We start from the raw sequence: 13,860 nt of genomic DNA, 5'->3' as shown, positions 1-13,860 counted from the left end.
ATTAATGGTACGTCAAAATAATATTGGGATGATATATTTAGAATGCAAAGTGAAATACTCTTCCCATGACCATGATTGGGATTATTGTGTTAGATTAAAATAGATTGAAATGACATGTTAAATTGTAAGTATAAGTTGAGTTCTTTGAGTTTTGTGTTGCTATTGGATTACTATGTCTGCAATTGTGATTTTGGATTTCATGAATTAAGAATTTCATTCTCATCGAAGTAATATGATAAGGAATTCATGGATGACGGGTTACCTCATTGTCGAGACTAGGATTAAAGAATGTTTATTTTGGATATGAAGGTAACTTAGCTAAGGTTATTCTAGCATAAAACTTTTATAGATATTTGAAGATCGGCAAGGATTTGGATTTACATTGCATTATCGAGGTCATGGCGCTCTAGTGTGGGAAATAAATTTGGTGTCGAGATGATATTTATTAAAAAGGAAAAATAGAATCTTGATGGTATATTCTTGTGTGAAATGTTACTTGATAGTTATAAAGAGCACTATTTTTGTGATCCTAAGGAAATAAGTATAATCAAATGTTTGAACTTATACAATGTGACCATAAATGACAAGGTTACATGATATAGTGAACAGCAAGTGAAGAGATGTTATGGTCGTCCCGTAGCCAAATAATGTGATGAGATATTTGGTTATTAATTAACTTTGTCAAGGCCATTTGTGGATTATTATAATATATTACATACAACCTATAAGCTTCGAGCTAAATTTGGAAGTTAAGGTGAATTTAATGAATTTTTAGTAATGTCAAGTTTGGGAGATTTTCGATTGTATTTTTAGGTCTCTCGAATAAAGTATTCCATTCTTATTGAGATCTATAAGTTTGGAACATATGGAGGATGTGTTGGATGGTTTAAAGTCTGAGATGATCATCAAATGTAAATTTTATTAAATTGTGGAATGGTATCTTTAGGTTATAATATTCATTGAAGGTCTTTGTGCAATATACAAGAAGGATTATGCATTGGTAATATGTCAATGGCCTCTTTATGGAATAAGAGTATAGAATTATCATGGATTAAATGTTATTATTGTATTTTCATAGAAAGAAAGAGCACCAAAATCTTGTGGGTTTAGAAATGTCAAAAGCTTTGCTATTAGATTACATTATGATGAAATATGTGCTCTCATATCTAAAGTTGATGAGGGCCTGATTTATGATAATGAATTATATTAAGGTTTAGAAAGTATGCTGAAGTAAATGATGAATTATGGATAGTATTATAGATTGTTAAAGAGGTATGACTAAGACATGTTTTATTGTTGGTTATATTGGGGTTGGAGTTAGAATTTGTGGTGTTATATTCTTGCTAGAAACATTGATACTTATATATCACCGTAGTTTAAGGTATATTTCAATTTGAAAGGGTTGAAATTGAAGTTGTGCATATATTATCATTGGTTGATATAGAATTAAAAGAAAATGAACATCATACTGAGCTATCTCAATTGTTGTTGGGGATAACTAGAGTTTTAGAAAACCATGAACAATTGAAATTTTTCCAAATAATGTTAATTTAGAATTGGAGTAGCTGCCCACAAACATTTTTCGATTTGGGGTTCCAAATATACAGAATGGGGACAAAATGATATTTGAATCATTGTTGATAGATCGATAGAAGTTACAAGAATTCTTTTCAAATGATATAGTCAGTTCATGAGATAGAATTATTAAATCATATTTAGATAAGATTTCTGTTTATATGGAGTTTGAGTATTTATCTTTGACTTAGGGAGTTACATGACTAAATTACATTGTGTAGCTTCTTGGAATGTTAGACACTATGAGGATAAGTTCAGAAGACAGGTTATCAACTACAGTTTGTTAATTAAAGGGAACTTGGGTAATTAGTTATTTTCATGGAGATGATATATTAGAACTAGATACAAGTGATGTTATGTAAGGTTATACTTAGAGGGTGAAATATTCTAAGGACATTTATTGTGATGACATTGGCGAAAGAATGTTATTCGGTCTTAGTATATAACAATTGTTATATAAAAGGGAGTTGATTAGAAAATAGTTCAAATCATGACATAAGATGAAGTTTTGAAGAGTACAAAAATAGTATCTTGGACTTCAAATTGGGAAATAGTTGAATTCTTCTAAGATATGATAAAATGAAAAGTTGAGAATTTCACATATTGATCTTTGAGATATTATTTGGAACTTGGGTCAAATTGTTTAATGATGAAGTTTACAATGAGGTTATCTGATATTTAATAATGTATGGTCTATTTCTAAGGCTTAGTAAGTAGATATCAGATTTAGTTTATGCTTTAAGATTGCTAGTGAAGTTAAAGAGAGCTTAGCTAGATAAGATGCCTAGATATGAAAGAATGAAGTTATGTCTAGGTTGCTAGAAAAAATTATTCGTTATGTGTGCTCTATACCTTTATATGTTCGAATTCTAGTTGATAGAATTTCCAGGACGAAATTCTTTTAAGGAGGTAAGATTCTTACGTCTCATTTCATACTAGTCAAAAGTCAATATTATTTATTCAAAGTCAAAGGTTCGACTGGTCAAAGCCAAGGTCAATTGGGGACTTAGATGAAATTAAATCATTTTATTGGGATTTATTTTACAATTGACAATAATTGAAGGTTTAAGATAGATAAAATGTAATTTTGGGAATCTACTTATATAGTATTGAATGATAAAGATTAAATAATATATTATGTGAGAGTTAGAGGACTTAAATTCAATTATTGGCATGAGTGGATTACACGTGGCAAATGCTTCATCATTTACTCAATTTTCTCATTTCATACACACACACACACACCGGCTGAAGACAGGAGAAGGAAGCAGAAAAAATCGAGAAAGAAAGAAAAGAGAGAAAGGAAAAAGTAAAAAGTAAAAGGAAAAAGAAAGGAAAAAAAGGTAGGGTTAGTTATTCCAATTTCAACTTCAATTTGACAAATTTCTTGGTATGTTTTATTCTTAATTTTTTTAGGGTTGCGATTTATTGGTTTAATTTCCAGATTGAAGGAAAGAATATTTGAATTGGGAAGGCTACTTATGTTAAGGTATGAAATACCAATTTTGGAAAAAACCTTGAATTTTTATTTGGGTTTTTGAATGAATATAGAATAATTGTAGGGATGAAATAAGGCATGAATTTATGGAGCAAGATGGAAAATTATATTGGTTAAATTATAATTATTAGTTTTACTAATTTGGAAGAAGGAATTATTTTCATGTCTGGAGTGAAAATTATTTTGATAAATTAGATTTTAATGAAAGGATTAGAACTCTAGAAGGTAGAATTAGTTTCAAATATGAAGGAAATTAAAGAATATATCCAAGTGTCGAGAAGTCGAGCATTTCGTAGTTAAAAGTTAAGAATACTTGGTAGGGTGATTGTTAAATTGGTTATCTTGTATCATATTTCAGGAGATGACGAGAATATTGAAATCATGACCAGTCCATAACTTGGTGAGTGGATATAAAACTTATTTTTTAGAAATTAATTATTTATTAAATTTACATTAGATTAGAGAATTTACTTTTTCATACAGTTGATTTGACAACATGATTTTTAGAATAAAGTGGATTTATAATCAGTTGTTTTTAAAGTGAAATTCAGTTCAATTAAATCATTTCAATAGCACATGTCCATTCGTATTACCTGTTTCAGTATAGCTAAAGTTATTTCTAAAAACCACCAGAAAGTACCCAAATGATTTTACCCCAGTCTGCACTGGTGTGAATGTGTTTCCATAGTGTATGACAAGTTATGGTGATTTTACTTGCTCTGCACTATTGTGAATGTGTTTCCATAGTGTATGACCAGATTATCAGAGGTCTTTGGGACCCACTCTCGTACACATATAGGCTTTGGGCCGTTTACTAGGGTGATTAGCCTTTGGGGCAGCTCTGTGTACGTATGACCAGATTACCAGATTATCAGAATATCATATTTGAGTAGTTTTGCCTTGTACATCGAGATTACTCTGTACATGAGTAAGGCAATTCATTGGGTACCTTTTTGGTGTTATTTTTCAGTATTTCTACAGCTTATTAGATTTCAGATTATAGAATTCAGTTAATTCAGTTTTCAAAATAAAGCTTTCAGCTTATAGTATTGATTAACAGCAATATTTCATAGATTTTCACGGATGTCATAGTATTTATATTCGTTACATTTTACAGTTACTTATCTAAAATGAAGAACAAAGAATTTTATGATGTATTCATATTTGATTGTAAAAAGTGTTACCAGATTTTAGAATTTCTTAAAGTTTCAATAATGAGAAAAGTATACTTATTTGCAAATTATCCACTCATTAAGCTTTAAGCTCATATATTTTTCACCTTTTTTCTTTATCAGGCAAATAACAGTCGAATTGGGCAGCTTTGGAGCCTGTCGAACCACTACATTGAGCCACACGTCATAGGTTGTATGACATCCTTTATCAAATTATACATTATATGATCTTTTGGGATACATGTAGCTTAAATCAGAAAAGTTCAATATGGACTCATTAAATAGTTGGTATCTTTAGTATATTTGAGGATTGTTGATTGTAAAGCAAGTGAATGTTGATTTATCAGTATTTTATTTGAATAGTTTGTATTTTGATGGACTGTCTTACCCTATTTATATTATAGGTATTGATTTGAAGAAAATTGATTAATGTTTAGGTGGTTTTAGTTCATATTTCAGGGAAAATTCTGTCAAAATTTTGTTAAAAATAAATTTTAGTCGAGCAAGTCAAGTTGCCTTGGTGGTGGGTCCAGCGTTTAGCTGGTATCTACCATCGGTGCAAGACACGTATCGAATCTACTACGATGATTCGGAAGGGTCGTGTCACTAATGGTTTGAACTTTTAAATGAGGTGGTCAAACACAATCTGAAGCAGGAAGGTGTCTTATATTCAAGTCTCACTGTCAATGTGCATGAGTCAAGCTTTTGATTAAAAAGTTATCAGATGTACACTGAAGGATATGGTTAAGGCAATTTGAATAAATAAATTTGTGCTTTTTATAATATTTTAAGCTTTTGAATAAGGCGATTCAACATGATTATATATTATTGAATATATAAATGTAGATAAAGAAATTTCTTTCCTCTCAAACAATTTAAAATTTTAGATGATGTGATTTAAGACTATATTACAACAATCTATAGTTTTTGAGGTTCAAGTCTTAGTTCCACCCAATTAAGGAAATTTAATATGTCAGGCCACGAGTAAAAATTAAATCATTCATCCACATGAGAAGACATGTTGAAAATATAAATATAAAGAAAAAATATTCACTTTTTCTATAACAAGCTTTCATATCAGGTGATTTAACATATACGTGATTTCTCTGATCAAAGCTTCTTATAAAGAATGCCATTTCCATTTTTGTTTCTTTCCATTTTACAAGTTTTTTTGTTGAATAATGATATTATTGCCAAAAGCTTTTTAATTTTTTATTCCAATTTTTATCCTGCATTTCAATTTCAATGAAATGCTAACTTGTTGCATAGTAACTTAAAAGCAGAAAGTGCAAGAGCTGCAACCTTACTCTGCTATCTCGTACTGGTGTGGGCTGCAAAGTTACAAGAAAATTAGCTTCATCAAATAATTCATGGAAGAGAAGTCCAAAAACCTTGGGTTTCTTAGTTTTGACTTCTCCATCACATAGTCATTTGAAATTTATGTTGATGCTGGGATTTTTAACTCTGCAACGCACTCAACAAGCAATTGCAGGTTCAGAGATTGGTAGCGGATTGCAATCTATTCCATATTTAGGGAATCTCGGGGACATTAGCACAGGTTTTGCTTCAGTTAGGAAAATCTCCCTGTAACTTCTAATATTATCGTGCATGAAATCTATGTTGCTCTAGGTGCAATTTTCTTAATCCAAACTTTGAAAGTATATGTAAACTTCGGTTATCCTGACTCAAAAAATTCACTTGATATCCTTAATGATTCTATAGTGCTGTTGCATTATTTTCTTTAGTGAAATTAACACTTGCTCTATATCGTCTCTGGTGGTTATTCTCAGTGACGGATTTAGATGGTGGCCAGTTAGGGCGGCGGCCTCGCCCTAGCTGAATTCGTTGGAACCACTGGGTGCCGGCTGGCTGTGATTGTGAATCTGTGATATGACAGTCACAAATTTGGGCTGGTGTTTGGTTGTGATGCTGTTGGGTAGTTCACAATTGGGCCTTTTATTTTTATTTTTATTTTTTTAAGGGAAGAATTCATTTCTAAGAGTTTATTTATAGCCTATTTCAAAACTAAGAAAAAAGGTTTACAATTTCAAAATTCAGATATTGTTAAAATTTATTTATAAAATAATTGATTAATAAAATATTTTATTAATTAAATAAATTAAGGTCACAAATCTATATAATTTGGTCACAACTTATCAAATTAATTAGTTACAAATTATTTCTAAATCACAAATCGAAAATTCCATAAGTTACAAATTATTTGTCGGTCACAAATCAAAAATTTCACAGGTCACAATTCATTGATCGATTACAAAATCAAAATTTTTATTAGTCATAATTCATTTGTCGATCACACATCAGAAATTTAATAATTCACAATTCATTGATGGATCACAAAATCAAAATTTTTATTGATCATAACTCATTTGTCGATCACAAATAAAAAATTTCATACGTCACAATTCATTTATTGATCACAAAATCAAAATTTTTATTGGTTACAACTCATTTGCCAGTCACAAATTATCAAAATAATTGGTCACAGTTAATTTTATAGTGACAACTTAATAAATTATGAGTCACAATTACATTTTTTTAGGTCACATATTATTTATTGTACACAAATTAACTAATTTATTGGTCACAATTAACCAAATAATTGGTCACAAATTACCCCCATCCCATCCCATCTACCCCCAACCATCACCCGCCACGACCACACCAAACTTTGAAACCACCAATCGTGGCATCACCAGATCGTGAGTGCCACCACCAACACTATCATCATCGTCACCATCACGTCCACCACCACCACCACCACAAAATCACCTCAAAAATTACCACAAAATCGTTAAAACTCCCCCTTTTTTTTTACTATAAATAACCCCTTTCCCCAAAGATTTTTTTCATATTAATTGCTCTTCCAAGATTACAACTCTCTCAACTTTCTTTTATTATATCAATTATCGAGTTTTTACTCTCTTGTACTGCAAAATATATAATATCAATTCAATTTTTACAGTTTATTAGTTACAATTTCAATTCATCCAATTCTCAATTCTCACAATCTCACTACATTTATATTCATTTAGTCAAGATTTCATCATAAACAATCACAGAAATGGATTAACGTTCATTTGTTGAGAGCTTATTTGATACAGGATGTGAGCCATTGCCACATCATGGAGAATTGCCTAGGACACCGCAAAGTCAATTTTCAAATGAATTTGCTGGTCTAAATGATATATTGATACCTGAAAATGTTCACATTCATGGTCAGGAAAGCCACACTCCAATTGATTTGGATGATATTAACGTTCCCGAAGCGGAACACGAAGATGAAGATCAGCAATTAAATATCTCAGATGCGAGGGGAAAGCGAAAGGCCAAAAAAAAGCAAAATGTTGGGATCACTTTAAGTTGATTTCAATGGGAAAAGTCGTTGATGGCCTTGCAGAATTTAAAGTAGTATGTAAATACTGCCAACAAAGATTGGCATGGCAAAAAGGAATTGGTACCACTTATCTCAACCACCACTACAAATCATGTGCAGCCAGACATGGACTTCTTCCAGCTGGTCAAACACAATTACAATTTGGCAGTCCAGGCGCCGGTTCTATAACTTCACCCCTATTCACGTGGGTGTATTCGGAGGACGAAACTCGAATCGAAATGGTGAAATTTGTTGCCGCCACTAAGTTGCCTCTGGCTATTGCAGGCAACCAACACTTCGTCTCGTTCTTGAAAGAATATCTACAACTGAGGTACGTTGGGATAAGTCGAAACACTCTTCGTGCCGATACAATAAATTATCTCAATAATTCAAAACAACAATTAATTATGAATTTGCAACAATATGGGGGTGTTATATCCTTAACTTCTGATATATGGGAAGGGATTAATAAAAGAGCATATATAGGTGCAACCGCACACTATATAGATCCACTTTGGTACATGCATAAGAAAATTATTGCTTTTAGAATTATTGAATTTCCTCACAATGCTAATAATATATATAATGCTATTATCAGTATTGTTAGAGAATATCATTGTGAGAGTAAAATTCGATCTTTTACTTTTGATAATGTTATTGTTAATAAGGTAGTCGTCGATAAATTGTGTAGGACACTTCAACCTAATTTTGATGGGTATTTGTTTCATATTCGTTGTGTGTGTCATATCTTGAATTTAATTGTATAAGATGGTTTAAAACATATAAAGGATGAACTTCAAAGAATTGGGAATGCATTAGTATATATTACGATCTCTTCTAGTAGAAAACAAGTATTTGAAGATTTTTGTGTCGAATTAGGGGTGATGACTACTAAAACATTTGTTAGCGATGTAGGTCATAGATGGAACTCTACATGCTATTTAAATCATGTGAAGGTTTCGAAAATTTAATAACTAACTTTTATAATAATAGACATGTTAGAAGTGATGACGATGGTATGTTAAATGAATCCGATTGGATTTTAGTTTTGAAAGTTAAACGATTTTTGACATCTTTTTATGAGACCACAAAGATTTTATTCGGCGTTTATTATCCCACAAGTTGTATGGTGCTTGAACGCCTTTATATAATTGTAAGAACAATCCATAAATATAAAAATGATCCTATTTTTAGTGAAATTTAAATTGTTATGGAAATAAAGTTTAGAAAATATTGGGAAGAACTGCCTATGTTATTTCCTTTAGCATGCGCAATGGACCCTCAATATAATATTTCGGGAACTAAATACGTAATTAATCAAATCAATAAAGTTTTAATACTTGATACACCTATCACCTATAAGAATTTAGAGCAAACATTATGTGAAATGTATGATTTATATGTGGAAAGAATGGGTGCAAATGTTAGTCAGGTACCCTCTGCTGCACCTATTTCTTCTGCTGAAATTGAAGAAGATGATGCGGAAATAATGAATTTATTTCAGGGTATTAATACATTTAGATATGATGCAACTGCAATATGTTTATCTAGTGCCATGTCGTCTACATCTGCATCTCATCAAACATCGACCGAAACTCAAAATGCGATGTCTGTCGAATTAATTAATTATTTCAATCATAATATGACAACAGACAGAACAATTAAAAAAACTTCAAAAGAAGTAATTGAATTCTAGCGAAAGTATGAAAAACGTTGGCCAATTGTTTCTGCAATTGCGAAAGATCTATTGACACCTCTGGGTAGCACTATTGCTTCGGAGTCTGCTTTTAGTGCAGGTAAAAGGGTTTTGATTGATATCAGGAGTCAACTGAAAGAAGATGTTTTGGAAGCGTTAATGTGTGTGAAGGATTGACAGGACGCTCATTTTCGACTACAAGATAAATACGTTGAAATTGCATATCGTCAGGTAAGTGATATTTGATTTAATTATATTAATCAATTTTTTTATTTTTTAATCATTAAATTTAATTTTCTTTAAAAAACTGTACACGTTATAACAAGTTGTTCGTGTACAATTTTTAAATCCGCCTACTTAAAATTGATGTAGTCGGTCCCAAACCCGAATAAAGGAGGAGAGTTTACATTTTATTAACTTTAAAAAAAAATCAAAAAAATATATTTTTTGTAAATGTAATTCAATAAATAATTCGTTTTCATTATATAAATATTTTATACTTTATAAAAAGTATTACAAATTACAATATGATATAAATAACAATAATACAAACTTGTTTTCGTTAAATTATTTGTATTTTTTAACACTTTTTATTTTTAAAACTCTATTCTTTATTAACTTTAAAAAAAAATCAAAAAAATATATTTTTTGTAAAAGTATTTCAAAAAATAATTCGTTTTCATTATATAAATATTTTATACTTTATAAAAAGTATTACAAATTACAATATGATATAAATAAAAAAAATAAAAACTTGTTTTCGTTAAATTATTTATATTTTTTAACACTTTCTATTTTTAAAACTCTATTCTTTATTTAAAAAAAAATAATAAAAAAAAATTAGGCGAGCCCACGAGCCGAAGCTCGGCTCGGCCCACGAGCTCGTGGACACGATTCGCCACGAGCTCGCCCAAGTTCAACAAGCCGAGCCCGAGCTCGGCTCGTTGAAAATGAGCCACGAGCACGAGCACGAACACGAGCCGAACTCGTGGCATTAAGGGCCGAGCCGGCTCCACCCATTGCCAACCCTAGTTAGCACTCTCCGGTGAAAAGAACGAAGATAAAGGAAGATTGACCATCGGTGAACTATGAAGGAGAGAAACATTGACCGCCGGTGAAGGAGGGAAACTTTGTCTGATAATTTGTAGAGAGAGAGAGAGAATAGAAAGTCAGAGAAGAAAAAGAAAATGAAACGGGATAATTCTGGTTTGGGTATATAGGAACATTTCCTCTGATTTTTGAAATCGTAATTTAAGAATTCTGGTTTCCTGTAATTTCCTCTTTTTTTTTTTTTTAAATTTAGGCAGGCCCAAATCAATGAATCACCCATAGACCATCGACCAGATTACTTACCACTACCAGAGGTCCCGACTCCAGAATCAGTTTCCTGTTTTTCCCTAATTCTTGATTTCCTTCCCATCAAAACCGGGAGCCAGAGGCAAACCCTTCTTGAGTTCTTCAATTCGTTCCCCAATTCCTTCTCGTCAAACTAGTCACCTGAGTTCACTGATTGAGCTAGTAGCTGTAGCAGCGTGAACGGACTGAAGTGAACGGTGAACCCACTGACATGATTCGCCATTTTTTTTTTCTAAGTCTCTCATTCTCTAAGTCTCTGACTCTTTGTCTGTGATTTTTTGTGCAATTTTTCATGTATTTATAAATTATACAGATAACCCATCTATATTATGGTCCAATTTTTGGGTCGTTGATGAATTTAGCTTCGGTTTTTATTAAAATATTGTTTATTGTGCTTTGCCACTTTGGTGTAATTCAGATTTCAGTGTGTGATATTGTTTATTGTGCTTTGCCAATCACTTTCGTGTAATTTAATGCCTGATTATGTGATTGAATCATTGAACCTGCTTGTTTTGATGAAGCCCATTTTATGATTTTGATAATTAGATAGATGATATTTGTTGTTTTTATAATATTAATCATATGTATTATTAGATTGCAATGCAAACTTGCTGCAGTTAGTAAAAAAGTTAATAAATGGTGGAAAATAATGGGGAGAAACAGGTTGGATATTGAAATTTTAATAAACAATTGGCCGCCGGCCGGATCGGGGTTTTACAATTATTAATTGTCGACGATCAACGGTCAAAGTCAACATCCGCCCTAGCTGAACGATCATGCTAGATTCGCCCTTGGTCATTCTCCAGAGATGTTTATATACTACAGTGTAACCTCTGCATGTGTGGGTGTATCTTCTGTTTCTGGTATCATTATTATACCTTATTATTCTGAATTTGGAAGGTCAAGTGCTCTGTTATCATATTCACCAAAGGTTATCTTCCGTATAGAACTTAAATGATGCAAACACCCATTTGGTTAGAAAGTTTGTGGAGAAGCCAAAATGGTGTCCTTGGGGTTTCGGGTACTGAATAGAGATGATTCCTCTTCAATTAGGTTCATGATAATTATGCGATTAATTTCAATATACAAGTCTTTTCTCCTACTAAGGGCATGTTGGCCATAGCATGGGAATTTCTTTTGGGTTTTATTTGATTTTTCAAATCACATTTAAGAGCTTCTTTTCATTTTTATATATTTAAGTTTTGCCATCTTAAGTCTTTCTAAATCGCATTCCAATAAAATAGTTCTTGCGCTTACCACCTCCTTCCTCCACTTTTTTCTTGTTATGTCTCCCTTTCCTTGTGAGTTGAGTTACTGAAATATCACCCTTTTTGCGAGAATACTGGCTGATTTAATGAATGCAATCCTTATTTTGCAGGCATTCTTGCTGATACTTTTTTCCGAACTTGGGGACAAAACCTTCTGTAGTACCCAGTATTACGAACCCTTTAGTGATCAAGTATTTTTCAGTAAAATACAAAATATAAAAGTGCAGAAAATTAGAAAAATCAACGCAAGGAATTTTCGGCCAAAGGCCCTGAGGTTCGGCGACCAGCTAACACCTACATCCCCGTTGAGCATCCATATAAATTAAGCTCGAATCCACTTTCACAGTTCCCAAATTGGGCAAAAACAAGTTACGAAATATGAGAGTATTCTGTCGTTTTTAATCACAAGAGGCCCTCAGAAAATTATACATGAATCTCACTAAGAGATAAATCTCAACACTTCTTTGCAAAGATTTCACTCAGAAATCACAAGAAAAACACAACAGTAGATGAAGAGTTCAAAGAAGAAAACGACAGTCAAAAGAGAGATTAGGGTTAAACAAAAGGTCTCTCAAACCCTAATTATATGAGGCGTGTCCCATAGACCAACCCAACGGTCACAGTTATGTCACGTGTAGGAGATCCAATAGAGGACGCATTTTGAGTTAAAATTGCATTTCCAAAAAAAAAGACGACTTTATTAAATCTAGAACCTTCAGTAAATGGGTGTTTAAATCATTGGGCCGGGTAAAACACATTTTTACTTCAGAACATTAACTGGGCTCAAAGATTTCAGCAGCCCAAATGTTTACACCTTCTTTATCGCTGTAAGATATTATTAATTTCCAGTTTGATGGCTCATGAAACTTCTCTCCATACTTAATTTATTGACTTTATTGACTACATACTTGTACAAATGTTAGTCTCTATGCATTTTGGACGGAGAATAAGTCCAAAGGGCTCATCATTATAAAATGCGAAGAATTGCAGATAGAAAAATTTCTATCCATATATATATACATACAAATGAACCCAACTCCTTGTCTACCATTAGATAATGAGAAATTATCTTGTGATCAAAATATAACCTAGCATGTGTATTCCATATTATCGTGCCCTTGATAACCTACTCTCTAGTAAGATAACTATTGGATTTATGCTCTCCTGATCAGGCACTTTTAGCTGCTAGGAACTCGTCTGCTGTTACCTTCCTTGGGACTTTTGGAGCTCTTGCGTAAGTTTTTTTGTGCCGTGATTAAAATATAAATCTGATCTGCAAATGAGGGGGGCATGTTGAACAAAAAATAAACTAAATGCATTTGTCTCCACTCTGAGAGATTAAGCTTCTACGTGAAGTGGTTCAATGCAGATTCCTTCTGTTTGCAGAATAATTTTATTGTATGTATAATGATATGGGATCCGAATATTCCTTACCTGTAAAATTACCTATAAATGATTATGGAAGTTTTAGCCAAGACTAATAAAGTTCATGGCTGGTTGCTAGTCAAGCCTTATCACTTGCACTTGTATGATTCAATGCATTACAAGTATACTTCGAAGTTTTAAAATCATGCTATGAAGGAGCATGTGTTTCTTGTTTGGACAGATTCTCGAGGATCATTAGGAAAATCTTGGATATTCTTCAACACCATATCCAATCTTCAAAAACAATCACATTACTACTAGATATCATGATAATTTTCCTATCTATCTTCAGCATGGAAATTCATTTATTGTACTTGAAATATTGGTAACATTTATTTCCTTTGTACTCACAGTTGGCTTCTTGTATCATGAGCAGGGTAATGACAATCATATCTGTTGTTCTTGGACGAACTTTTCACTTTGTTGACGCTATCCTCCCATTCAAGTTAGCTTCATTTATCTTATACTCCTTCCTT

At 32.2% G+C, this 13,860-nt stretch overlaps 1 protein-coding gene and 1 long non-coding RNA gene across 2 annotated transcripts in view; both read left to right on the top strand.

Annotated features, from left to right (window-relative positions):
• Nucleotides 1-2,775: 2,775 nt before the first annotated feature.
• On the top strand, nucleotides 2,776-4,620 carry LOC111389912. The gene is made up of 3 exons (XR_002701825.1): nucleotides 2,776-3,064; nucleotides 3,432-3,473; nucleotides 4,369-4,620. It is a non-coding gene; the product is annotated as an uncharacterized LOC111389912 (long non-coding RNA).
• Nucleotides 4,621-5,070: 450 nt separating this feature from the next.
• The window catches only part of LOC111389919 (GDT1-like protein 1, chloroplastic), a 17,555-nt gene continuing 8,765 nt past the window's right edge, over nucleotides 5,071-13,860 (top strand). The window contains 5 exon segments of the mRNA XM_023014907.1: nucleotides 5,071-5,814; nucleotides 12,070-12,150; nucleotides 13,132-13,193; nucleotides 13,297-13,357; nucleotides 13,738-13,829. Of these exon segments, the coding sequence (XP_022870675.1) occupies nucleotides 5,686-5,814; nucleotides 12,070-12,150; nucleotides 13,132-13,193; nucleotides 13,297-13,357; nucleotides 13,738-13,829 (425 nt within the window). The 5' untranslated portion in view covers nucleotides 5,071-5,685.

The sequence above is a fragment of the Olea europaea genome, unplaced genomic scaffold (assembly GCF_002742605.1).
Source record: "Olea europaea var. sylvestris unplaced genomic scaffold, O_europaea_v1 scaffold632, whole genome shotgun sequence".
Taxonomy (NCBI): Eukaryota; Viridiplantae; Streptophyta; class Magnoliopsida; order Lamiales; family Oleaceae; genus Olea; species Olea europaea.
Note: the sequence above shows the minus strand (reverse complement) of the source record. Positions and strands in the feature narration are given on the sequence as shown.